The following is a 27306-nucleotide window of genomic DNA, read 5'->3' as shown; positions in this document are numbered from 1 at the left end:
TTCTCTGCAAATTTCCTACTACTGTGTACACACCATCGAGTACTGTCCTTTGAGGTACACTTTGCGTCTCACTGGAGGTTTTCTCTATTGGTTTAATACATCAGTAATTGAGGGGAAGAAGTGAGTTAAGGGGTTAATGCAGGAGAGAACTGAAACAGGCCACCAGGTGAATTATAGAAAGAAAAACCAGTTGACCATGGTCAACAATCTTGTGCAGTTTTCTAGGGTTTCCAACATGCCCTTATTTAATTTCTTGGTGCAGGATTAACCTGCTGATCCAGAGGAAACAAAGCATCAAGTTTTGGTAGGTTTTGAATTTCAAGACAGAGGCCATGTGTGTGGAAGAGTGAGGTGGCATGGTCAGGAGAGCTGAGTTCTGATCCTAGAGACTAATTACCCGTGTAAACACGGACACATCACGGAATCTCTGTAAATGTCAATTTCTTCATCTAAAAATGAGCCTGTAGATAAAACCTCTAAAAAGAACACATTCCAGCTCCACCAAGTTTCATCCTTGATAAACATGCAGATGAACTCTTTTCTGTTAGGCTCTTTGGAGAATCCTGGCCTAGAATGGTCTAGAAAGAAGTGATGGTCATAGCTTTTGTCATCTGTGCAAATAACCTCAGGGAGTGCCCGTTAACGTCCCCTCATCCTTTAGGCCTGCCAACTTGAGGACTAAACTTGCTTGTGGACACGTTGTGACTGAGGAGCTACTCTACCCTTCCAGCCCACCAACTATCTCCTGGTTTTACTTCTTTCCAGATCCAGCCAGGATCTCGTGGCTCATCATATGAGCAACCCTTCTTCTCATGCTCCCTCTCTTGGTCTTTTGTCGCACATGGTCTGCAAACATCCAAACCTGGACCAGCCAATCATTGTTCTCTGCCCTCCTGTCAGGCCTTGGAGATCTGCCAGAGAAAAATCATTCACAGCACGCTCCCCTATGACCTTGTGGCTTCCTGAGTCAGCCGAGTCCACAAGGACACCAAGAATCCTGATTGGTGTCCACAACTACTTTCCTCACTCAATCCTCACAACTGTTTCATCTCTCCTGTCCTGTTCAAATCTCCCACCTGCTCCTGCCCTCTGCGCTGCTCTCAGCAGATAAATGTGTCTTCTATTTTGCCAGAGGCCACCAGATGCAAGCTCTACTGGCTTCCTCCTCAGCTACAGATCGGTTTGTCCACTATCGATTCTTCCCTTCTCCTTCAGAGGAGATATCCACTCTCCAACTGCCTGTGCTCTAGAGGTCATCTCTTCCTCCTCTCCTTTTTCAAGCCCTTTTCTCTCTTCTGGTGCCTTCCATTTAGTTCAAGACAAACCCTCTAAGTATGTCTCACCTGAAACGATTCTCTGTAGCCCACCCGCTTCACAGAGAAGTTGAAAGATTGCTTAAAATAATTGTCTCCATTTCTCTACTTCCCATTAATCAGCAGCTCCTGGAATCTGATTTAATCACATAGTAATAAGGACTCTTATTTAATCACATAAAGATCTTTTAGTGATGAACTCTAAAGGGATGTCTTCCATCATAATCCTAAGTGTTCTTTTCTGCATTTGCTATTGTTGACCCTTTTCTCTGTCTTGAGTATCCCCACATTTGCATCCCACCTTGCCTCCCTGCTTCTCCCCATCCCCCCATCAGTCTCCCTGACATGCCTCATATTTAGACGTTCTGCTCAAATGCAAGTGTTCTCCAATGTCCCATTTCTTTCTGAGCTCTCTCCACAGGGGTCTCATCTACATGCGGAATGGATGATTCCTAAATCTTCATCTGTGGCCCTCTTTACACAAACTCTGAACACATCACTTCTGACTGTCTGCTTCGCTCCCCCACCTGGTTATCTCACAGACACTCCAATTCATCACCTTGCCTTTCCTCTGCTAGTTCCTACCTCTGAGAATGATGTCACTATTTTTTTCAAAGGTGATAAAAATCTGTGTGTCATCCTAGATTCTTCCCTATTCTCCACTCAGTGTATCCAACAAGCTTAAGAATCTCTCTGAAATCCATTTCTTTCTCTCTATTCCTACAGGCATTGCCTTGAACTTACTTATCATCACTTCTCAACTTGACTTCCATAATTGCCTTCCAACTGGTTATGTCTGTTCTCACTCCCCCTCCCCCAGATCTGTCTGAATTGTCTTAATAAGATGAAAATCTGATCAGGTCCTTTCCCGACTTGGAAGGCTCTGAGAAAACCCAAGCTCTAAGCCATGATGGCAAAAACAGGTGCTTTCAAAGGCCAGGTACATAACATAGGTAAGTTGGAGAGCAGTGGAAATGTAGGAAATGCAAAGGTCACACCTGCCAAAAAGCAGTCATTTAAAATTAGGTGACATGTATGAAGACCAGCATGAGAGCTCCCTCCCTCCTCTGTATCCCTGCCTGCCTTCCCAGTCTTACCTTCTGCTATTTTCCGTGGACAGCCTGAGCTCTGATAATAAAAATTATTTAAAATTATGCCAGAAGGCCAGGTTTGCTCATGCCTCTATGCCTTTGTATGAGACTTCCAAGTCGGGAAAGAACATGATCAGATTTTCATCTTATCAAGTGTTGTGTTATTTGTATGTGTTATTCTCTCTGTCTGTATGTCCTTGATCCTCCCTGCTCATTCCTTTAAGGAAGATCGACTCTTCCAATATTCTAGAAACTCTTTCTCATGCATCTTCAATGAAGAGACTAACTGGGCTAACTGACATTCTCCTCCCCTGTGTTAGCTGCACTGACTGCTGTCCACACACACCCGGAGCTCGTGGATGCTAGTTCTCAGGGGTGTCCCCATGGGCTCCTGCTCCTGCCGGGAGAGCTGTGTCTGCTGCCAGACCTGTGTCTGCCAGCTGCGCTTGAGGTGACAGGATTCAAAACCATATGACGCAAACTGATGAAATATGAGTGAGGAAAGCCAGAGAGTTGTTTCTACACAACTGCATCAAATGCTTTGGTAAGACTTCAGAAAGAAGTGGTCTAAAGCTACTACAAAGGGTTGAGGAGAATCTTAAGAATCAAGAAATAGCCCTGTGATTGTTTCACAAGTTATCTTCAACTTCCTGCTTCACCTCAAGAAACATTAACTAGAAATCGCAAGTAAGGGATTATTGGTAACTCATGTAAGGAAGAGTCACTACGGGGTGCTTGGGTAGCTCGGTCGGTTAAGTGTCTGGCTCTCGATTTTGGCTCTGATCATGATCGCAGGGTTAGGAGATGGAGCTCCACATGGGGCTCGGTGCTGACAGCACGGAGCCTGCTTGGGATTCTCTCTTTCACTGCCCCTCCTCTGCTTGTGTTCTCTCTCTCTCAAAATAAATAAATACACTTAAAAAAAAAGAGTCAATAAACTCCAATTCATGGAACTTTTATTCAAAGAAAAAAACTGAGCCTGTATCAAAAGGCTGAAAAACGAATAGATGTTCATGTTCCAAGTTAAAATATGATATTTATAGTATATATTTATATATGACTTTTATGATTCTCTGCTTTATCTGAATTTCTACTATAATCTAAGAAGTCTTCCCCTTTCCTCCTCACTTCTACCTTCTCTATGTCATGCTTTCAGAGTGCCCTGTGTATACTTTTATTAAAAATATCCACTACTCTTTCATTCGCTTCATAAATATTTACGGAGTGCCTACTATGTGCCAGGCACCTTTGTAAGTGCTGGGGATGGAGCGGTGAACACAGTACCCTTGTCCCTGGAGTTTACATTACATTGTATGATAACGTAATTAGGTCCTTGTTTCCACAGCTAGTCTGTGAGTTTGTTAACATCAGAAGCTCTTTCACTGTTCTTTGGATCTTTAATCTTTGGAATAAGATTTGGGTTAATCTTTTTTTCAAGGACTAGAACATAGTGGGTGCTTAATTAAATGTCTGCTGAAGGTCTAATGACCTGCCTCTGGGACTTGCTGTGGAAATAAACATGTAGGTAGACCAGTTGCACTGGGAAAGCCCCCAGACTCTTGCTTTGCTGCATCCCTTGTTTTAAAGACTTGCTTTAAAGGCAACATACTGGCTGCTGCTTTGTTTTTTATGGACTAGCTTCATGACTTATGCTGTGGGATTCAAGAGCACGGCATTGTAGGTAATAAGCAATTTTGGGAGCTTGGGGCTGAGGCAAGAATAATGAAAATAATATAGCTAATGTGTATGGATGACAGTTGGGTCTATCAATAAACTTCATATATATTATTTAATTTAATGCTCATAACCATATACAGAGTAGATACAATTGTCATCCCTATTTGCAGATAAGAAAGACTGAGGCTTAAAGCTTATAGAAGTTACTCGAAGTAACTTTGAACAAAGTCACACATTTAGATGTGACAGAATTGGGGTTTGAACTTGGGCTTTCTGATTTCAAAGCGTGTGTACTTACCTACTTCACTATACTACTGTCTTCAATACGTTCTGGTTGAATTAGAGTTCTGGTAGCCAAACCATTGTGCATAGGTGTCTGGTGGAAAAATGGAGCTCACTATGGTAGCTTCTTAGTATAAGAGTTCATTTGAAATAGCTACAGCAAAAACCCTGTGCAAAGTAATTCCGTATTGTGTCTCTTCTTGTAAGATTATTTCTTTGTCACAAAACAGAAGAGTTTATCTACAACGGAACAAAGAATCTGGTGAATTTTGCATCATACAAGAAGGGTTGGTCAAAGGCTAAGACAGGACAGAGGAGAATTATGTAGTCCTATTTACACCTCCACAGGGCCTTTGCAAATTGTTCTGCCTCCTAAGAAGCTCCGCCAATTTAGATGAAAGCTTTCAAATTAGTGACAGAGAAAAGGTTTAGTCTTTTATTTCTGGGACTTCCTGTATTTAGAACAGCTATTCACATACTCTCTGTATACTGAGTTTTTTTTCCTTCCTCATTTATCATGCAGTAATTTGCTATTTTATATAGCATGGGACTTTGAAATACATTTATAAATTTAATCTCACTTCTGACCTGCCAAATAAGTGACTTTCAACTGTAATATTGTCAAAAAGTAGGTTTAGTCCTCCTTACTGTCCATATTGTAAAACCATGGAGAACTGAGACGGTAAGTTCACTATGTCATTCAAGGCTCTCTGTACATAATTTTTAACCTGATCAGTTTTCCCATCTTATCTTCTGTCAATTTCTGTCACTTCACTAACACCTACTGTGCTAATCCCGGCAAATCCAACCAAGTCCCTCTAGCTTTTGACATGCCAAACAGTACAGTGAGAAAGACCTTTCCTGTCTTTTCCACAAACTGTACCTACCATCAGATTCCAGTTTGAAACTTCTTTCCTAATATTCTCTCTTATCAGCCCTCCTGGACATAAATTTATCTCTTCTGACCTCTTGCACTGTGTATACCATTCACTCGGATCTTGGTACTTATTACCCTGCATTGCTTATTAACTTTCCATGCCTGTGACTTTGAAAATTTTAACTGGGAGTGTCAATTCTTGAGATTTAAGACAGTTTTAAAATGTGGTGCCCTCTGCAATGCTTAGCACAGTACTTTGCACATAAAGAAAAGGTCACTGAAATTCCATGGTAGTTATAGTAATATTATATTAATATTGTTTATTTAATTAAAAAAATTTTAATGTTTATTTATTATTTTTGAGAGACAGAGAGACAGAGCAGGAACAGGGGAGGGGCAGAGAGAGAGAGAGAGGGAGAAACAGAATCCGAAGCAGGCTCCAGGCTCTGAGCTGTCAGCACAGAGCCTGACGCAGGGCTCGAACCGTGAGATTATGACCTGAGCTGAGGTCAGATGTTTAACTGACTGAGCCACTCAGGTGCCCCAAAATGTATTTCTTAAAAAATAAGCTAGGCAGTAATTACTTACTGAATTCCTGAATTCTTTCACTTGACCTTAGCCAAAAGACTGAGAAATGATACCTGAATTCTTTTAAACATTTTAAAAAAAATACCTTTCGTTTCTTTGCCACTGGGTCAAAAGGGTGAGGGGAGGCAAAAACTACTAAAGATTGCTGAAAAAATGAAAATTTGCAAAAATAATTAGGATTCTCACTTTATTTAGTAAGGGTCTTTTGGTTACCCCAAGTGAAAGAATGCTTGACACAAGGTAAGAAATTTTGTTTTGTTTTGCTTTGGGGGGAGGGAGTTAGAAATTTTGTTTTGTTCTTAATCCTAATTTATACACTCTGAAAAAGGCCAGAGAATGTTAGGTTTTACCTGAAAATCGCTAGGTTTTACCTCAAATGCTAGGTTTTACCTGAAAATGGTAATACTGTTGAAAATTGAAACTTCAAATTTAATAGGTAATAGTAATCACAGAATTGATAAATATCAGAAACATGAGCATTTAAAATATTAAATATATAAGGAATATATTGAACCTCTATATCACTATAAATATATTACTTAATAAAATATATTTAGTGTATAGCTTAATTCATTTTACATTAATCTCAAATATTAAAAAGGACCTCATACTTAATTGAGTCTTTATGTCTTCTAAATCACTGTTAGAGATAATGTCTCATTTGATCCTTATAACAATTCCACTAGGCAGTCTTGGCAGATTTATTAAATGAGGAAAATGGTTCTGAATAGGCCAGGTTTTCTCGATCTCAGCACTGTTAACATTTTAGGATGGATAATTATTTGCTGTGGGGGGCTCTGCTGTGGATGGTAGGATGCTTAACAGCATCTTTGGATTTTATGCACTAGATGCCAACAACAACCCTCAATCCCACCAGTTGTGACAAACAAAATGTCTCCAGACATTGACAAATGTTCTTTGAAGAGCAAAATTTCTCCCTGTTGAGAATCACTGGTATAGCCCAATGGTCACCCAACCCAGAACCTCTAACTGCTCAGTACAGAAGCTTAGGCCTTTCAATCATACTGCCCATGACATTTATCCCATGTGACCACACAGGATCTCCCAGGTGACAACAGAAAACTCCCAGCCCCAGTTACCTTTTCTTTCAGTACAGCATCTTTTGCAAAAACAAAATGCCTCCCTCCTAGAACACCTGTCATTCTCTTCCCTATTTTGCTTCCTATAATTCTTCTGATGAATTTCTCTATAAACTGTACATGGAAACTTGAAAAGAATTCCACATACCGCTTTATAAAGTTAGCAAAAAGTATCCGATGTGAGTACCCCAGCCTTCGAATTCTTGCTGTTTCCAGAATTCCTGTGTAGCGAAGCTGTAGGAGAACTTTCTCTCTGTCGTATTTTCTTGCCTGACGGTCATTATTTGGTTTGATGCACCGGACAAAATGAGGTTGGCCCACCATCATTTTAGATAACAAATCCATCAGAGAATACTATAATATGGAACAAAAATAAATTTCCCAGTGTAGCATATAAAAATTTAGAAGGTTGCAGGTATTTCTTTTTACTATAAGAAAAAACGCTGAAACCTGGATGTTATACATGTTCACATGAGTTCACAGTCAATGGAGGAATATGCATATTAATGAAAATTTTATTTATAGCATATTTTTAAAAATCTGTATTTACTCAAAAATGTAGAGGCAATAACTTGGAACTTAGCCATTAAAAGGTTTCATGTACATTCTCAAAGCAACTTTAATGAATAGATAAAATTCCTTTTGGTATAGTTTGTTTGTTAGTAATTATATCCTCTTAGGGAAGCTTGCTGACATACAGTATTTAGGCATACAACTTAATTACCTCCTTTTACCATTAATTTCCTTATTCAACTCTTTCTTTATAGAAAGTATGAAAGTAAACCCATCAATGCCTATCAGAATCATCTCCTAGTTTAAAATAAAGAATGAGAGGGGTGCCTGGGTGGCTGAGTCGGTTGAGCGTCCAACTTTGGTTTGGGTTATAATCTCACGGTTTGTGGGTTTGAGGCCCACACTGGGCTCTGTGCTGACAGCTCGGAGCCTGGAGCCTGCTTCGGATTCTATGTCTCCCTCTCTCTCTGCCCCTCCCCTGTTCACACTCTGTCTCTCTCTCTCAAAAACAAATAAACATTAAAAACATTTTTAAATAAGGAATGAGAAGTTAAAGCAGTTTAATATATAGGACATAGGAGTTACAAAAATAAGCAAATTCATTTAAGTACTCTAATCTGCTCAAGTTCGATAATTTTCTTATTTATTTTAGAATTTTCAAAGTCACACAGATATGAAAATTGTGTTTTCAGCAATACCTTGTTACAATGGTAGCCAATTACTGGACAACTGAGCATAACATATCAGGATAATCATAGTTCAATTAAAAGTGGAATCTCAGACAGTGAGTATGCTAAAGCCAGCATTGCAATTTATTGGCAAGGTAATGAATGTATGAACACAGGCAGCTGTTGTCAGTTGGATTTCTTTTAGTGTTGGAAATATACAAGCCTAGCGTTATAAAATACCCTGGTGCAAACCAAATACCGGAATTGCACAACTGACAAAGCCTTGGCTTGGCATGGCTTCTTCTTGGGCACTGAAACTCCTATGTGATCCTCAAACAGCTGAGGTTACCACTTTGGAGCCCTTTTCCACTACATTTATATGTGAGCCATCACGCAAACATCTGCCAGGCACTGGGGATACAAAGGTGATATATCTGTCACTGGCATTCTGAGCAAGAGCTTGCTACAATTTAAATACTGGTTTTTCTTAGGGACCAAGGCATGGTATTACACTATATTCCTTCTCCACAGAATGAAAAATTACTTTAAAAATATGTTATATACTATACGGAATTATCTTCCTATCACTTTTCACTTCAGCCTGAGGCTTAAACGATTTTATGAACGAATGGCTTAAGCAGACACACGGTGTTTGATGTCAACAACAGTGGAATGAGAATGGTCTTGGATAACTCACTTAAAAAAAGAAAATAATCTGTCTGTACATATGCTTGGTAATTCAGCTGTGCTGTAGTTCTCATGTAAGGTGAATGGACCAGCTGCAAATGTGAGATATTGAGCATATATGTACATATAAATGTGTGTGTGTGAGCAGATGCTACTCAAAGATGATTAAGCACACACTGTCTGTGAGGAGTTTAGGACTTGAAAATATCTGATAAAACTACCCAGTTACTTTAAAAAATACTTCGTGATTCTGTTAGAAAACTGGATTTATTCACCAAACACTTACAGTAAATTTAACCCAATTTCCTCCCCTTCCCCTCCTATCTTAAATTATACTATTAATAATTTCCAATTTTCAGTTGGCATTTTCTTCCTTTTCTTTGGCTGATTCATATGATTTTATCAAAAGAGATAAATAAGAACTGAAACCAATAATGAGGGCAGAATTATCCAGAATTGTTCAGAACACAGAGGAAGAAAAGGACTCCCTGTCCTTCTCTTCTCCCATATTGTCTAAGGAAGAAAGGCCACCTTGATCCAATGCTAAGGACACAGCGACTGACTTTCTTGGCATGTTACTGTGTTTCCCTGGTGTCCCTACTCCTTGCCCCATGATTATACCAGTTCTATTTTTCTTTTGAGGTTTTCATCTCGTCTATGTGCAGGGAGACATGGAATGGACCTGGATACTCAGGCTTGCCCCATCTGTCCACCCTAAGATCATCTAGGAGTGGGAAGGAGAATTGGTAGCTATCATAGCATTGAATTTAAAATGCTGTCAGGTTTTATTCTAGTAGAGATGCATTTGGTTCTTTGGACAAATTTTAACCAAGGTATACAAACCTCCATTACGGTGGACTTAGTATGCAATCATTTTATAGGTAAAATATCAAAGCAAACCAATCCATAGGTTTTTGACAGTATTCTCTACTATATTCTGTATGTAACAAATAGTAAATGGAATGTAATGAGAATTTTATTTTGTGAATAGCACTCTGATATTTGTTACTAGTTTTTGATCTGCAAGTCTCATTTAAAACAAATAACATTCTTAAGCACAACACAGCATAATTTAATATCTTACTCTAAAATATGATGCAACTGTTTGTGTTTTCATGTTGGTTGTCTCTATGGCGTGACATGTGGCTTCTCCAGTTTCACCCTACAGAGACCAAGAAAGACAGTGACGCTTCGTTATCTATTGTACTTTATGATCCACAGGGAGCACATGGAATTTCCTTTGGGTTATCACAGGCTATGCATTCAAATACATAAAATAACAAAATGTTAATATTTTTACTGTAGGGTGATTGTGTCATCAGCTGCATTGGAATTTTAATTGGTCTTGTATAGAATGTGACTATCTCAGACCTTTACTAATATACTTTGAGTTGCTCCTAGCGTAATATTAAAATGAGCTATAAAAGAAGAGTTAGGAATATATCATAAATGCATGATTATTTTAGCGGCTAGCAGTAATATGAACATAACTGCTTAAGCAGAAAAGAAAGATCAAAAAGGAAAAACTAAGGAAAATGATGCTTACTTTTAGGAGCACACAAACATTGCCATTGTAAAGGTTATATTCTTAGACTCACTGTCATGCAAAATGCATTTTCTTACCTTTGTCAAGTTGATCGTTTTTTCTGAGGTCCTCATTTGATAGTTTATTATATTTTTAGTTTTAGAATATGGCAGATTACCTATGGGAATATGGATAAAATTAATACACTTAATGGCTGGAAGACTTCCCCCATTTACTTAAGTATTAAAATAAACATTGTTGATCCCACAATATTCATCCTTGGTAAAGTATTTATGAGAAATTAAGGGATAAAGTAATATTGCATAAACATTTGTAACAAATTTTAAATTCAGAAAAAAACCCTCCAGCTTGGAGATTAGAAAAAGTACAGGTGAGTGTTGGATTTCTTTTAATTGCTACAGGATATGGTGTGATTCTGACAGAAGGGACAATTTAATTTGTGTGTGTGTGTGTGTGGGTGGGTGTGTGCATATGTGTGTGTTAAATGGCATCTGAGATTTTCTTGAACACAAAGGTAAACTTTACAAGGGGCCTTAAAAATCATATAGATTATTAAGTCATGAAGTTGTTATAAGAAAATCACGAATGGTTGAGAGCAATGGATATGTTCAGTCTAACATTCAGAAATCAGTGCACGGCGCAGGTGCTACTTAAGCATGCACAATCCAAGGCCGTGAGAATACTCTGGAGTAGTGAAAAATTATGGCCATGGGAGCCAGGAAGACCTGGATTTGAATATCAGCTGTGGTACTTAAATTGTGTTTCTCGTGAATCACTTACTTTGTCTCTGAGTTGCATCTTGAAACTACATAATGGGGATAATGCTGTCTCGGCTGCCTCACAGAATGTTGATGACACGTGGAACTATGCCTGGCACATGGTGGGTGGCTGGAAATGTTAGTTCATCTTCTCTCCTGTACCACCCCCCACCAAGCACAATACACCAACCTACAATCCAAGAGTTCGTCATCCCAATAGCAATGTTCAAATCTGTCTCCAGAATTCAGTATCACTTCAGAAAGATTATTTCTTTTCACTCTCATCCTTTTAAGTGAGAAACAGAGGCTACACATTTTTGACAAATCTTTCACTGTCTTTGCGGTGGCAAAAGGCTGGCTCTGAGGTGATGATGTGGGATGGGACCCTGCCTGGGATGTGGCTGGCAGTGCCTCTGCTGTGCGGTCTTCCCCCTCCCTCGTCATCAGGAGATGTGCTACAATGGGTGTGTGTGCCGCCTTTATGATGGGCTGCACACCCTTCAGATGTGAAACTTCTGCAGACAGCAGAATGGATAGAGACAGCAACACATGATCTTCGGAGGGGCAGCTGTGGAATTTCATTTGTTCTTTTTTTTTTAAGGGAAAGTTTGAGGAAAAAAAATTACCAAAATTACTACCAGCTTGAAGACTGCTTGGGAGCATAGTAAGTATACAAAGGACCAGTGGCACATAAATTAGAATAGATCCATTTATGGGGTGCCTGGGTGGCTCAGTGGGTTAAGCATCCAACTTCAGTTGGGGTCATGGTCTCATGGTTTGTGGGGTTGGGCCTTGCATGGGGCACTGTGCTGACGGCTCAGAGCCTGGAGCCTGCTTCAGATTCTGTGTCTCCCTCTCTCTCTGCCCTTCCCCTGATCTCGCTCTGTCTCTCTCTCTCTCAAAAATAAATGTTAAAAAACAATTAAAAAAAAAGAATAGACCCATTACTTAATAGATACCATTACTTAACATTAGCCAAATAAGAACTAAAACTTTAAATTTCTCTGAAAACTAAAAAACAAGAGGAAATTTACTAAGGGATTAATAATTTCAATGTAAAAAATTATACATTAGTCATCAAATTCTTTAACAAAAAAATAAATGAAAGCCTTTTAAAAATTCATCAGTGCATATCAACGGAACTAAAATTAGCATAGATCTTAATTTCAGAAAATATATCCATTTTGCCTTTATAGTTGACCTGATAAACCTGATAAAATAAATCAAGCTAGAGATGTGAGCTGCAAGGAATTGTGGTACATTTCCCCCCAATAATGGCTGAGCTGTTAAAGTCATACATGTAAAGGGCCATAGTTATTTTAGAATCTTGGAGACAGCATAACATAGGATTGAAATACCCAGACTTTTAAGCCCACTTCTAAGACTTCCCAGAGGAGTTACACTGGGAAAGCTGCTCAACATTTCTAAGACTCAGCGTCTCATCTATAAAAGTAGTTCGTCCTGAAGTGTTGCTATTAGGAGTTAATGAAAGTATTCAGTACAATATCTAGCACACTGCAATTTCTAAACAAATTTTATGTATTATTATTGTTATCATCATTATTATTATGTTTGCATATCTAGGTGAATACGAAACCCAAATGCCTCTGATAGCTTTGAGATTCTGAGTCAATGAAACATCTTTGATTTTGAAGTTCTCATCTCTCTAGCCAACGAGACATGGTTCTGATGATATTCAGAAGACAAAACATAGTATTGAAAACCTGGTTGCATATTTTATAAGGATGAAAAAAATGAGATTAGATGCACAGATGCAGTTGGTGGATACAGAAAGAGATGACTGACTGAAGGGGTGCCTGGGTGGCTCAGTTGACTGAACATCCAACTTCAGCTCAGATCTCATGGCTCATGAGTTTGAGCCCTGCATTGGGCTCTGTGCTTACAGCTCAGAGCCTGGAGCCTGCTTTGGATTCTTGTCTCTGTCTCTCTCTGCCCTTCCTCTGCTCATTCTCTGTCTCTATCTCTGTCTCTCTATCAAAAATAAATAAATGTTAAAAAAAAACCCTGAAGATGTTTTGCTTCTGGGCATGATAAAATAACACAGCCTGCATTAACTTAAATAACTAAAAAAAACCATACAAAATATATCAGCAATAGTTTTTCTTCCTTTTCATTTTTATTGTAAAATTTACGTAACATAAAATTTAGCATCTTAATCATTTTTAAGTGTACAGTTCAGTAGCATACCTTTATAATATTATGCAACAATCACCACCATCCATCTCCATAACTTTTTTTATCTTGTAAAACTGAAATTTTGTACCCATTAAATACCAACTCTCCATTCCCTCCACCTCCAACCCCTGGCAACCACCATTCTGCTGTCTCTATGATTTTGACTGCTCTAAGTAGCTTATATAAAAAGACTCATATCATGTTTGTCAATGTATAACAGTGTTTAAATACTGTGCATGAAGCAGTCCAGGACATTGATCCCTCAGCAAGGGGAAACAAATGAGGTGAGCCCTATGATTACTCCAGCTTTCTGTCTACGAGGTTTTATGCTGTAATGCAAGAGGGGGAATCCAGGTGAAGAATATGGAAAATAACAGATGTAACAATAGAAGACAAACAGCAAATGGTGGAGTCAAACCCAACCGTATCAATAATCACACTAAATATAAATGGTATGATCACCTCAATTAAAAGGCAGAGATTGTAGGCATTTAAAAAAGGAAGGTCCAACTACATGCTGTCTAAAAAAAAAAAAAAGTTTAAATATAAACACAAAACTAAGTTGAGGTTGAAAGTATAAAAAAATATATACCATTCAACCACTAGTCATAAGAAAGCTGGAGTCTCCATATTAATATCAGGCAAAGTAGATTTCAGAGCAAAGAATATTACCAAGGATAAAAAGGGACATTTAATAATAAATAAAGGGGTCCATTGATCAAGAAGATATAATAATTCTAAATGTTTATATGTCCAATAAAAGATCTGAAAAATACATGAAACAAAACCTGATAGGAATGAAAGAAAAAATAGATAAATTGACAATTGCAATCAGATATTTCAAAACTCCTCTTTCAAGAACTGGTAGAACCAGAAGAGAGACAACCAGTAGGGATACAGAAGATTTGAGCATTGACCAATACTATCAACCAAGCTGACCTAACTGACATTTATATAACTCTCCATCCAACACAGTGGACTACACATTATTTTCAAGTATAAATGGAATGTAAAGCAAGGTATACCATCTTCTGGGCCATAAAACATATCTCATTAAATTTAAATGGATTAAATCATACAAATAATGCGTTCTGAGCACTATGGAATTAAATTAAAAGGCTACAACACAAAGATATGGAAAATACCAATATTTTTAGAATTTAAATATAATACTTACAAATAATCGATGTAAGTACTTATATTAGAAAAGAAGAAATGTTTTCTTAAATCAATTACCTAAGTTCTCACCTTAGAAATTTGAAAAAGAAGACAAAATAAAACCCAAAATAAACAGAGGAAAGGAAACAAAAATGACAAAAGCCAGAAAGAAAAAAAGCAAGAAAGCAAGCAAGCAAGAAAGAAAGAAAGAAAGAAAGAAAGAAAGAAAAAGAAAGAGACATCAACAAAATAGAAAGCAAAGCCAAGGGAGAAAATCAATGACACTATATACTGTTTGCTAGTTCTTTGAGAAGATCAATAAAATTGATAAATATCTAGAAAATCTATCAAGAATAAAGTGAAAGACAACACAAAAGATCCATATTGGGAATGAGAGTGCTGATAAAACTTCAACATCTATAGATACTAAAGAATAATAAGGGAACATTATAATCAACTTTATGTCAATAAATATGACTACCTAGATGAAATAAATTTCTTAAAAGACACAACCTACTATAAAGCTCATTTAAAAAATTAGATAACTTAAATATCCTTATATCTGTTAACAAATTGATTGAATTTGTAGTTAAAAACCTTCTCACAGAAACTCTTCAGGCCCAGATGGCTTGCTTCACTGATGAGTTCCACAAAGGAATTTAGAAATAAATAATACTCTTCCTGAAAATTGAAGAGGAAGCAATACTTCTAACCCATTCTATGAGGCCAGTATTACTCTGATCCCAAAATTAGAAAAAAAATTACAAGAAAACAATAGCCCAATATCCCTCATGGACATAGATGCAAAAATTCTTAACAAAATGTTAGCAAATTGAATCTAGCCATACATAAACGTCCAATGTATCATGACCATGTCAGGTTTTTCCCAGGAATAAAAAGTTGGCATAACATTCAAAAATCAATCAATGTAACTCACCATATTTATAAATTAAAAAATAAACAAACGAATGATCATCTCAATAGATACAGAAAAAGCATCTGACAAAATTCAAAGATGCATACTTGATAAATATTCAGAAAACTAGGAATGGAAAGAACTTCCTCCTACTGATAAAGGACATCTATGAAAGACCTACAGCTAACATCATAGTTACTGGGGAAAAACTGAGATCTCCCTCTGAGATCAGGAATAAGGCTGGAATGTTTACTCTTACCACTTATATTCAATATTGCATTGGTGAATCTACCCAGGGCAGCGAGGCAAGATGAAGACATGCAGAAGAAAGGGCAAACTTTTTTCACAGATGACATGATCATCTACATAGATGACCTATATAGATCATTCTATATAAAATTTACCAAAAAAAGCTACTCTAATAAATGAATCTAGCAACATTGTAGGGCAAAAGATCAATGCAGAAAAATCAACTGGATTTCTCTATACTAGCAACAAACAGAATTTGAAATAAGTTACCATTTATAATAGCATGAAATCTGATATACTAGCAGATAATCTGACAAAAGATATGCAAGACTCACACACACTGAAATCTACAAAGTATTACAGAGAGAAATTAAAGAAGACTTAAATAAATGGAGAGCTATATTGTGCTCCCTGATTGGAAGACTTTCTAAAGATCACTGTAACCCAAAGATTTCTGTAGGATGATCCAATATGGCTGTTGTTATGGGCTGAATTGTGTCCCTCCAAAATTAATATGTTGAATTCCTAACCCCAATCCTCAATATTGTGAAGATACGAATTAGACTAAAATTAATTTATAGCTCCAGGTACATCTCACCAGGATTTGGGGTAGAAACTGACAAGCTTATTCTAAAATTTATACGGAAAAGCAAAGGAATTATAATTGCCTCGACAACTGTGAAAAAGAACAAAGTTGGGTAGCTTATACCACCTGATTTCAATTATTTTTTATAAAGCTACAGTAATCAAGAAGTGTAGTATCAGTGCGACATAACAGAAAGTCCAGAAATAGATCTATACATATATAGTCAATTGCTTTTCAACAGGCTGTCCAAGCAATTTAATGGGGGGACGAAGAACCCTTTCAACAAATGGTGCTAGAACAACTGGACAGGGGTCAGGAGGAGTAGTAGGAAGGATTACAGAGTCACAAGGAAAAATGATCGGGGATGATGAATACGCTTTTGGTTTTACAGGTGTTTATATATGTCAAAACCTCATCTTGTTTTACTGCCTAAACATATGCTATTTATTGTATGTCAGTTATACCTCAATAAAGCCATAAAAAGAAATGCAAAATAATAAAACAAAATCTGATAAATAAAAACCAACCCAAACCACATTTTTACCTACTTAAAAGCAAATGCAAGCATGTCTATGGATGTAAGTTTTTAATCAATAAGGCAAATCTCACTAAACCTGTACAGTCTTAAAATACCACCCAGAAGCCACCCAGTCCTGAAACAGAGGTGATTTTGAACTCTTCAGAAATCAGCATATTCTTCTAGTGAGTAGCTAAAATACCATCATATTTTCTGGCTAGTGCTTCAAATACTTTGCTTTAATGCAAACCTAGTTTGTTTACATTCATTTTTACATGTTCTTCAGACAATTTGGACAGGAGATATTAATAAATGTGTATTTAGTGAGCTGAAAATAAACCAACATAAACAATGGAGGATTATACTCATGAAAATCACAGTCAGAAACTACTTGATTGGGCCTGAGGAAGCTTCTCAGTTAAAGGAAACTGCCTTGGGACACCTGGGTGGCTCAGTCGGTTAAGCGGCCGTCTACGGCTCAGGTCATGATCTCGCGGTCTGTGAGTTCGAGCCCCGCATCAGGCTCTGTGCTGACAGCTCAGAGCCTGGAGCCTGCCTCTGATTCTGTGCCTCCCTCTCTCTCTGCCCCTTCTCTGCTTGGTCTCTGTCTCTCTGTCTCTCTCTCAAAAATAATAAACATTAAAAAAATTTTTTAAAGGAAACTGCCTTAGCTTACCTGTTTTTGTCAGAGGGTGACTGACCAGTTGCCGAATTACGCTGTTTTCGGATGATCTCAAAAGCAGCACAATATCTGTTGGAAGAGTGTCTCTATTTTTAGCTAAGAACCCACTTGCATTATAGAGGACCTGTTGATAAAGTATGTTGTCATCAGTATCACAACCAACATCATCCTCATTGTCATCATCACTATCATCAGCAGCAGCAGTAGCAGCAGAATCATCAATTGGTATTTACTGAGAATTTCCTCTGTGCTGAGCAACAGATATACAAAGATTTATAATGGTAGTCCGTTACAAGTTGGTTGGAAAAGCAACCTTCTCCAGGTTTACACTATATTTTGTCAGAGAAAAATTTGCGTCTTGCTGATTTTATTTGGGTTGGAATGATAAAAGAGGTCTGATTCCTCTTGTTTATTATGTTGGAAATTTGGCACTTTCTCCTGTTGGGAGGGAGGAGAGACAAAGGCTGCAGTGGACAGAGACCCACCTCAAGTTTGAAAAAGGCAGTTTATAGAAAAGGGTGTCAGCTATCATTAAAAGAAGGAAAAAGTAGGTTCCCGTTGGCAGCCAATGTCACCCAAAGCCAGATTTTAGGATTAGAAACATGGTGCTTTGAAGCTTGTCTCTTTCTTTTCTTTCTTGTTTTCCCTTAGTTTCTTAATACAAATTCCTCTAGAAAAACTACAACAATGTGTTTGTCAAACTAGGAGAAGGATTTTTTTTTTAACCTTTGCAGGATACATGCTAGGGGTAGATGCCCTGGAGTGGGAGTAGCTGGCAGTGGATCACACAGATTGTAGGAGGTTGGAGAACAGAGTCAGGGCCAGACTGGGGCAGAAACAAATGGCTATCTTATTATAACCATGTGTAAATATTTTGGGCCATAATTTTCATGTTCACCACTATTATTTGATGAAAGGCTAAGAGAAACTCAGTCCTAATTCTTCAAAGTTCTTACCTTTCCCGCATAATGGTGAATTCCAAAACTAAGTTCCATTCTTTTGGGCCTCCAGAAGTACTGTGATTTCAGGTTACCTTCAAATTTTTCTGTAGAAAAAAAGTTGAGCCCCAATATCAAGCCATGTAGGAGATCCTCAAAAATACTTATTGACAGAATCATCTCTTTCACCATAAAATGGACAGTGTGCAGTGGAAAAAACAATTTTACATAGTTGATAAACCCAGATTTGGGATATAAATGGTGGAGCAAAACTCAAGGTCATGAATTTAACCACTCCATTAAGATTTAGAGCAGTTCTTAAACCTTAGTAAGCATTGGAATTCCCTGGAGGGCCTATTAAAACACAAAGCTTCTGACTTAGTAGGTCTGAGAGTGGAGGGAATCCAAGAAGTCACATTTATACCAAGTTCCCAGATGATACTGATGTTCTTGGTCTGGGGACCACATTTTGTGAACCATGGGTAGAGAGGAAGGAAACTGCCTGAGATTAACTGATCAAAGAGGTTTGTGAAACCCAGTTTGATGTGAAGTGATAAGCTTAGGAATCTGGCATTCTGGCTCTCCTTTCTATCAGGGGAGCTCTAAGTTATTATTCATTACATAGGAAAAATGTAGGATCATAAAGGAAGTTACATCCCTTTAACAATTTTGCCACCTTCAGAGAACTTTGTGCTCCACGTCCTAGAAAGGACATTGTAACCTCAAAATCAAGTAATTGCTATGAAACAATTTTTCCCACAACTCTGGGGTTATTTTCTTTTTCACTAGCATGGTCCAATTAGAGGAGAGAATTAACCAATCAATGAGTCAGCAGGAAGTGACATCACAGACTTAATCATAAGAAACAGAGTCTATCACCCAAAGTAAATGAGAGAAATGTGAATCCAAATTTTCTGCAAATATTTATTATACATAATCAATATCTCCTACCAACAGGGAATATGGTATTTCCACATTAAAAAAATTATTTTTCACCTGAACAAGCTAAGGGTTTTTTTTTTTTTTTAATCTCAGGAGTAAGACATTTTTACTTTTAACCATTTTAGTTGATCATCTTTTTAAATATAGGATACCTATCTGTGCCTTCTCAAACAGAAAAAATGAATATGTTTATGCTTTCTTTGAAGACCCAGGATTATTATGAATATTTATTAATGTACTGTAATTTAGAGATTATTAAGGTGTTTGAGTCTATTTCACTGTATTAGACAAGTGACCAGAACATCGCAGACAAATTTATTTCCTTCCCATTAGCTGTCTCTTTTCAAATTCTACAGCTGGCCCTTTGCCCTGCCCTCTAATTTCTAATTAGGGGCTGGATAATTTTTTTTGGGGGGGGGGTGGATAATTTCTAAGGTTATTTCTAATACCATATCCTGTAATTGGGGCTCTACCATAATGTATGGAGAAGTCCAATATCCAAACTTGTTTAATTCATTAAATATTTCACCCTATTATAAACATTCACTGGTCCAGATATTAGATCCAAAGCCTCTTCTTTAAAGTGATACATGCAGGCTTTGTAATAGCTATTTTCTCCCAGATAATGAAACAACATTCTTTTTAAGTCACTGAGAGCATTATAGGACTACAGCACAAAACTATGCAGACATGCTGGATTTAAAACTCACCTATAAGAGTCTGGTCAGTGGCCTTGGGAAATCTACTTTCTTCATCAAGTAGGGACAGTAGACCCATCGGCTTCTGCAGAAACATATCTAGGAGGGGCCGGTTATCTTCATATTCAATAACTCTGGCATTAACATCCTCATTTAGGTATTCATTCTATAACAGGACAGGATTCATAGAAACAATTCACTAAACATTTATGAATGATATGTAGCTTGATAGTAATTACCCAAAACTCTATTTTACACATAATATAATAAATTGCTTCCTATGACATTGCCCTTAAAGTGAGGGTATCATTTTATTTTTCTTTCCCCAAAGTTCATTAAAGGCAGTGCTGATTTGGGGTAATAATAATAGTTTCTAGTCTCTATACCAGAATTATAGACATCTTAAGCTTTCAAAATGCAAAAAAATATGTTGTTAATGAGCAGTAATAAAGGTATGCTCTAGGGGCGCCTGGGTAGCTCAGTCAGTTAAGCGTCCGACTTCGGCTCAGGTCATGATCTCTCGGTTTGTGAGTTCGAGCCCTGCGTCGGGCTCTGCACTGACAGCTCAGAGCCTGGAACCTGCTTCAGATTCTGTGTCTCCCTGTCTCTGCCCCTCCCCTCCTCATGCTCTGTCTCTCTCTGTCTCTCAATTATAAATAAACATTAAAAAAAAAAGGTATGCTACAGAATTTATAGAGTATTAATTAGGTATATCTTAGAGTTATACTGCCTCTTATTGAAGCCTTTTATCTAGCTTCTGGAATGGATCTCTCAAGAACATTTACTTCTCAGTCATGATGCCATTTACATTGTTAGTAGGGTGGACATCTGTGACTCACAGGAATCAAAGGATTGAGAACCAAGAACACCTGGGTTCATATCTGGGCTCTGTCTCTTAACTAGCCATATAATCCTTTGGATTTTGTTTGTTTGTTTTTTACTCTATGAGCTCCCACTGTCTCATTTACTAAATGGAGGTAACAACCTCTATCTAACAAAGTAAAAATATCTGGTACATTAATAACCAGTTGCTGTTGAGTATACTATAAGATGCATAAAATAAAAACAATGAATAACGATTACTGTAGGATCACAGTGCCAGTACAACATGGTTGCTGATGATCTATTCTGCAAAAGGGACATGAAGAATTATGCTGTCGCTCCATTTCTATGACTTTGCCCTCACACTGTGCCTCTACCCCAGTGCCACAGTCTGTAAGAGGACAGGCATGACCTGTGCATAACGACACAGAGAGACGCTCACCTGCTTGGCACTCACCAGTTCTCAGGTGATAAAGCAACTATCACTGGGAAGTGTATCAAATAACTCCCGACTCAGGCAGAATACTCTGCACCATTCACAAATTAGAGTGACAGGACATTTTCATTATTATTTTAATATACTCGTTAATTCATGAAATATTTTCATTAAACATCTTATAAGAAGGCACAGTGATGGGTGATAAAGAGCTGTTTACCACAAACTCCCTGTCCTCAGTGGATTTAAAATATAACTTGAGTGATAGAGTTAGTAAATATTCAAAATTCAAGGTAGCATATAATAGATAAGTGATATGTACAATGTAGTACCATAAGGAGTTGAGAGAAAGAGAATTTATTTCCGGCAACTTCATGGAGGAATTTAATTCCGTCAATGGCAGGTGGGTCATCTGATAAGTCAAAACCTTTAATCAGTATTTTGGAGCCTTATGAAATTGAAATCTCATTTCAAGGGTGTCACCCAGAAAAATAAATGTATACTTTTAAGTAAGACAAAATCTAATACGTAACAATTGGGCAGTGCCCATTGGCCTAAAAGGTAGATCACCGGAAAGTCATTTAGTTAATCCAGTACATAAAAATGGAAACAATGTCTAAAAGTTTCACAGCTTTTTCATTTGAAGGTAACCTTGGGAGCAATACACAGACCCAGAATTACTTTACCAGTAGACACATTAGGCTGACAGCATATTATAGCTTAAATGGCAACTGCAAAGTTCAAAAGAGGTTTTGTGTGTTTTGTATAGAAAGCACATAAGGTTAATATCTAAATCAATGCATTTGTCATTTCTATTTGCCTGTGTCAAAATCCAGGGAATTCTTTCCTGGCAGGTCATACACAGCAGAGATGAGTAACTTGGAAAACAATGGGCTCCCCTTGAAGATACATGTTAGCATTATGGACTCCAGGCAAGTCAGTGGAAAAAACATGCTATTACTCAGGATTTATGAAGCATTTTAGCAAAATGATCACATCTAAAACAATAGAATATATATTTTTATAGCAGTTACGACCCCCAAATACTTAGTTGTTTTTAAGTCTAAGTGGAGAAACAAAGCTCACGTAACTCTTCAGAAAGTCCTCTGCTATGCCCTGTGTGTTACAAATACATTCAAAGCAGAAGATGAGTAGTTCTTAACTGCAATAAACTGTTTAGCAGATATAATCTCCACTCTGTTCAAATGGCCCAAGTTCCTTTTTGAGAAGGACAGATGAATAATTATTTAAATATAAATCAAGGAGGTGAGGGAAATCAGAAGACTTGGATGTTAGGAAGCCTCATGCCTGAGTCAAGTTCTTGCTTGTTTTTCATTGAGTTTTTAATGTGAGCTATGAAAAGGTCACAGTGGCAAGAAAGCCCATGGAAGGTGCCCCCCTCCGCATAGCTTTGGCCTAGACAACATGCTTAAATACACAGGGCTAAAGTGTCACCACAGGAGAGATTCTCCATGCCTAAGTGGAGTTCTCAGTCTCACAGAGTAGCATGGAAGAGGGGCTGCCATAGACTTAGAGGCTACAAGCTTCCCTGTGGCTTCTAAGGTAGGTAGGAATCTTAGCATAGACCTCATCATAGATTGCCACGCAAGAGAGGCTGGACTCTAATCGTTCAGGTCTCACCTCCTCTGAGAGTCCTTCCCCCATTGCCCAGACTAATTTAGCAACCCTCCCTTCCTCAGCTGGTCACGCTCTATCCTTGCCGCCATGTTTTAAATTCTTTCAAAGTATTTCTAGAATTTTTACTTGTTTATTATTCTCCCTGTCTCATTAGAATGGGACCTCCAAGAAGACACTTTTACTCACCTCTGTATTATTCACCTCTGTATCTAGGGAAAGCAGCCATGTTAAATAGATGACCGTATGTTAAGGAGTAAACTGTGTCCCCCAATCCCCAAATTTATATGCTAAAGCCCTAATATCCAATGTGACTGCATTTGGAGATAGGGATATTAAGGAGGTGATTAAAGTTAAAGGAGGTCGTAAGGGCAAGGCCCAAATCCCATAGGACTGGTGTTCTTCTATGAAGAGGAAAAGACCCCTGGGAGGAGACTGCACACAGTCAAGGCCATGTGAGGTCACAGGGAGAAGACAGCCATCTTCAAGTCCAGGAGACAGGCCTCAGGAGAGACCAAACCTGTCCCTGCTTTCATCTTAGACTTCTAGCCTCCAGAACTGTGAGGAAATAAATTTCTATTGTTGAAGGTCCCCACTCTGTGATATTTTATGGCAGCTCCAACAAATGAATATAATGAGTTTTCTGGGTTCCTTCTATTAAAAGTTGTTTTGAAAGGCTATTTGCTAGGTAGAGGAGGATTGGGGTGAAAATAATAAATCATGTGTGCATGGGTAATCCTTAGCTTCTGATTACAAATGTGCTCATATAAAAGTTAAAATATGGAGAAGCGCCTGGGTGGCCTGTTGGTTAAGCGCCCAACTCCAGCTCAGGTCATGATCTCGTGGCTTGTGAGTTGAAGCTGCATGTTGGGCTCTGTGCTGACAGCTCAGAGCCTAGAGCCCGTTTCAGGTTCTGTCTCCCTCTCTCTCTGCTCCTCCCCCGCTTGTGCTCTATGTCTCTCAAAAATAAATAAACATTAAAAAAATTATAAAATTTAAATATGGAAACACCTTAATGGAGTCTTAATGACCTCAAAATTCACACACAAATTCATCTGCTCTAAATACTATCTTACCATTTAGTAGAATCTTTTCCTATGTATGATATTTTTAATAACAAAAAACATACTATTTATTTGATTTTAACTTTATTTCCTTTGACAAAATGGAATGGAGAACATGTAATTAATGGATTTTCATGACCATTATTTGAATGGCTACATGACATTGTATCCTGTAGTTTTCTATTCAGTTCTCTTATTTGGGACATTTTGGATTACTTATTTTATTTATTTTCATTTTTAAAGTAGTCTCTATAACCAACGTGGGGCTTGAACTCATGATCAAGAATCGCAAGCACCACCATCTGAGTCACCCAGGTGCCCCCTTTTATCTATTTTAAATAGTGTTCTGATGTATATCCTTGTGCACCAAGCTTTTCTGGATTTTGGATTTTATCTTTAGGACAGATTAGCTGATCAACTAGTGTGAGTATTTTACAGGCTCCATATGTGTATTTCTAGATTGATTTTTTCTAAGCTTGCTGCAATGTGCTTTCTAATCAGCCCTGCATACACGTTCCTATCTTGCTGTATCCTCACCAGCACTGCATATTCTCATTAAAATTTTTTTCTGATATTTTTGATAGGTGAAAATGACCATGTATTGTTGTATTCGCATTTATTTGATTAGATCTTAAACTACTTAAGAGGATACTTTTGGGGGGAAATATGGTAGATCTATGCTTAGCCCATATTACACAATGCCTGCCAGCTATTGTGTCATTATTCTGAGACATAATAATAAACATAATTTAACTTCTTCTTGGGCACAGAAATACCATCACACCACTGTCGGCTTTTGTGATGTGGGCAAAGATTTGTGGAGGTAGAGATCAGAGTTAGAGGAAAAGCTCAGGGACTTCACTAAAAACATCCTTCATGTTAGGTTGACTTTTGTTTCTTTGTCTCTTTCTCATTTGTTTTTACATGTCCTCCTGGTCATGTGCTATCTCTATCTTCCTTAGGAATTTATTCCTGGGGGTGGTTGGCTGGCTCAATTGATACAGCATGTGACTCTTAAGCTTGAGCCCCACTTTGGGTGTAGAGATTACTTAAAAACAAAATCTTCACAAAATTAAAAACGGAATTCAATCCTGAAGCTGGCTTCTAAGTGACTTTCCTGGGGAAATTATCTTCTTTTTCTTCTCCCAGCATTACCGAGATGTAATGGACATATAACATGGTATAAGTTCAAGGTGTATGATGTATTGACTTGATATACTTACATATTACAAAATGAGTATCATCATGGAATCAGCTGACACCTCATCACATAACTACCATTGCTTTTTTGTGGTGAGAACATTTAAGATCTATTCTCTTAGGAACTGTCAAGATTATGGCACAGTTTTATTGACTAATCAACATATTGTATATTAGGTCCCTATAACTTACTCATCTTCAAACTGGAACTGTACTCTTTGACCAACATCTCCCCATTTCCCCCAACTCCCAGACACTGGTAACCACCATTCTAGTCTCCAATTTTCACTTAGCATAATACCCTTATGTTTCCATCTATGTTGTCATAATTAACAGGTTTTCTTTCTTTCTCATGGCTAAATAATATTCCATGGGGTCGTGTGTGTGTGTGTGTGTGTGTGTGTGTATGTGTGTGTGTGTAATACTCTATATGCATTCATCTTTTGACAGACACTTGGATTGTTTCCATATCTTGACTATTATCAGTAATGCTGCAATGAAATGGGAGTGCAGACATCTCTTAGAGATCTTGTTTTAATTTCCTTTGGATATATACCCACAAGTTGGATAGCTAGATCATATGGCAATTCAATTTTTAATTTTGGGGGAAGCCTCCATACTGTTTTCTGTAGTAGTTACACTGACTTCTATTCCCACCAGTAATGCAAGAATTCCCTTTTTTCCACATCTTTGCCAACACTTATTATCTCTTTTTTGATGATAGCCATTCTAACAGGTGTGAGGTGATATCTCATTGTGGTTTGGATTTGCATTCTCCTCTTCATGTATCTGTTAGCTACTTGTGCATCTTCTTGGGAAAAATGTTTACTCAGATCCTCTGCCCATGTTTTAATCAGATTTTTTTTTTTGCTCTTGAGTTGTAGGAGTCCTATATATATTTTATCAAATATATGATTGGCAAATATTTTCTTCCATTCCATAGGTTGTCTTTTCATTTTGTTGATGGTTTCCTTTGCTGAGCAGAAGCTTTTTGTTTGACGTACTCTCACTTGTTTATTTCTTGTTTTTGCTGTCTTTGCTTTCAGTGTCAAATCCAAAAACTTATGGCCAAGAATGATACCAAGGAGTTATCCCGTATGTTTTCATCTAGGAGTTTTACAGTTTCAGGTCTTGTGTTCAAGTCTTTAATCCATTTTGAGTTGATTTTTGTGTACGGTGTGAGATTGGAGTCTAGCTTCATTCTTTTGTATGTGCCTTCCCAATTTTCCCAGCACGGTTTATTAAAGAGACAATCCTTTCCCCATTGTGAATTCCTGGGACCCTTGTCAAAAGTCAACTGACCATCTATGCTTGGGTTCATTTCTGGGCTTTCTATGTTGTTCCATTGATTTATGTGTCTGTTTTTATGCCAATACCACACTGTTTTGAGTACTATGCCTTGTAATATAGTTTGAAATCAGGATGCGTGGTTATCTCCAACTTTGTTCTTTCTTAAGATTGCTTTGGTTTTTTGAGGTCTTTTGTGGTTCTATACAAATTTGAGGATTATTTGCTCTATTTCTGTGAAAAATGTTATGAGAATTTTGTTAGGGACTGTACTGTACCTATAAATTGCTTTGGGCATTTTAACAAAATTAATTCTTCCATTTATTTGTGCCCTCTACAATTTCTTTCCTAAATGTATTATAGTTCACAGTATACAGACCTTGCACCTCCTTAAATTTATTCCTAAGTATTTTATTCTTTTTGATGCTAAAGGACTGTCATATTCATTTCTTTCTGATAGATCGTTGTTAGTGTATAGAAATAGAGCTGACTTTTCGATACTGTTTTGTATTCTGCAGCTTTACTGAATTTGTTAGTTCTAACAATTTTTTGATGTAGTCTTTAGGGTTTTCTACATAAAATTTCATGTCATCTGCAAACAGAAACGATTTTACTTCCTTTCCCATTTGAATGCCTTTTATTTCTTTTGTTTGCCTAATTGCTCTGGCAAGAATTTCCAACATATTGTTGAAAAAAGTGGTTAGAGGAGGCATCCTTGTCTTATTCCTAATCATACAGGAAAATCTCTCAGCTTTTCACTTTTCAGTATATTAGCCGTGAGTTTGTCCAATGTGGCCTTTATTCTGCTGAGGTACATTCCCTCTCTACCCACTTTGTTGAGACTTTTTAAATTCTTTTTTAATGTGTATTTATTTTGGGG

General features: G+C 37.6%; 1 protein-coding gene across 6 annotated transcripts in view; it reads right to left on the bottom strand.

The window, feature by feature from the left end:
• MYO3A (myosin IIIA) overlaps nucleotides 1–27306 on the bottom strand; it is a 239162-nt gene that overhangs the window by 47770 nt on the left and 164086 nt on the right. For 4 of the 6 annotated variants that reach the window (XM_027073673.2, XM_027073674.2, XM_053225410.1 and 1 more), the window contains exons 20-25: nucleotides 19995–20148; nucleotides 18361–18449; nucleotides 17399–17528; nucleotides 10420–10499; nucleotides 9881–9958; nucleotides 7077–7282 (exon numbers count right to left, since the gene is read on the bottom strand). In XM_027073673.2, coding sequence (XP_026929474.1) covers nucleotides 7077–7282; nucleotides 9881–9958; nucleotides 10420–10499; nucleotides 17399–17528; nucleotides 18361–18449; nucleotides 19995–20148 — 737 coding nt within the window. Of the gene's footprint in view, nucleotides 1–7076; nucleotides 7283–9880; nucleotides 9959–10419; nucleotides 10500–17398; nucleotides 17529–18360; nucleotides 18450–19994; nucleotides 20149–21562; nucleotides 21653–27306 lie in introns of those variants that run through there. The other 2 variants (XM_053225411.1, XR_008299958.1) reach the window with 2 other exon arrangements.

This window comes from Acinonyx jubatus, chromosome B4 (assembly GCF_027475565.1).
Source record: "Acinonyx jubatus isolate Ajub_Pintada_27869175 chromosome B4, VMU_Ajub_asm_v1.0, whole genome shotgun sequence".
NCBI lineage: Eukaryota > Metazoa > Chordata > Mammalia > Carnivora > Felidae > Acinonyx > Acinonyx jubatus.
This window is presented reverse-complemented; position numbering and strand designations above follow the sequence as displayed.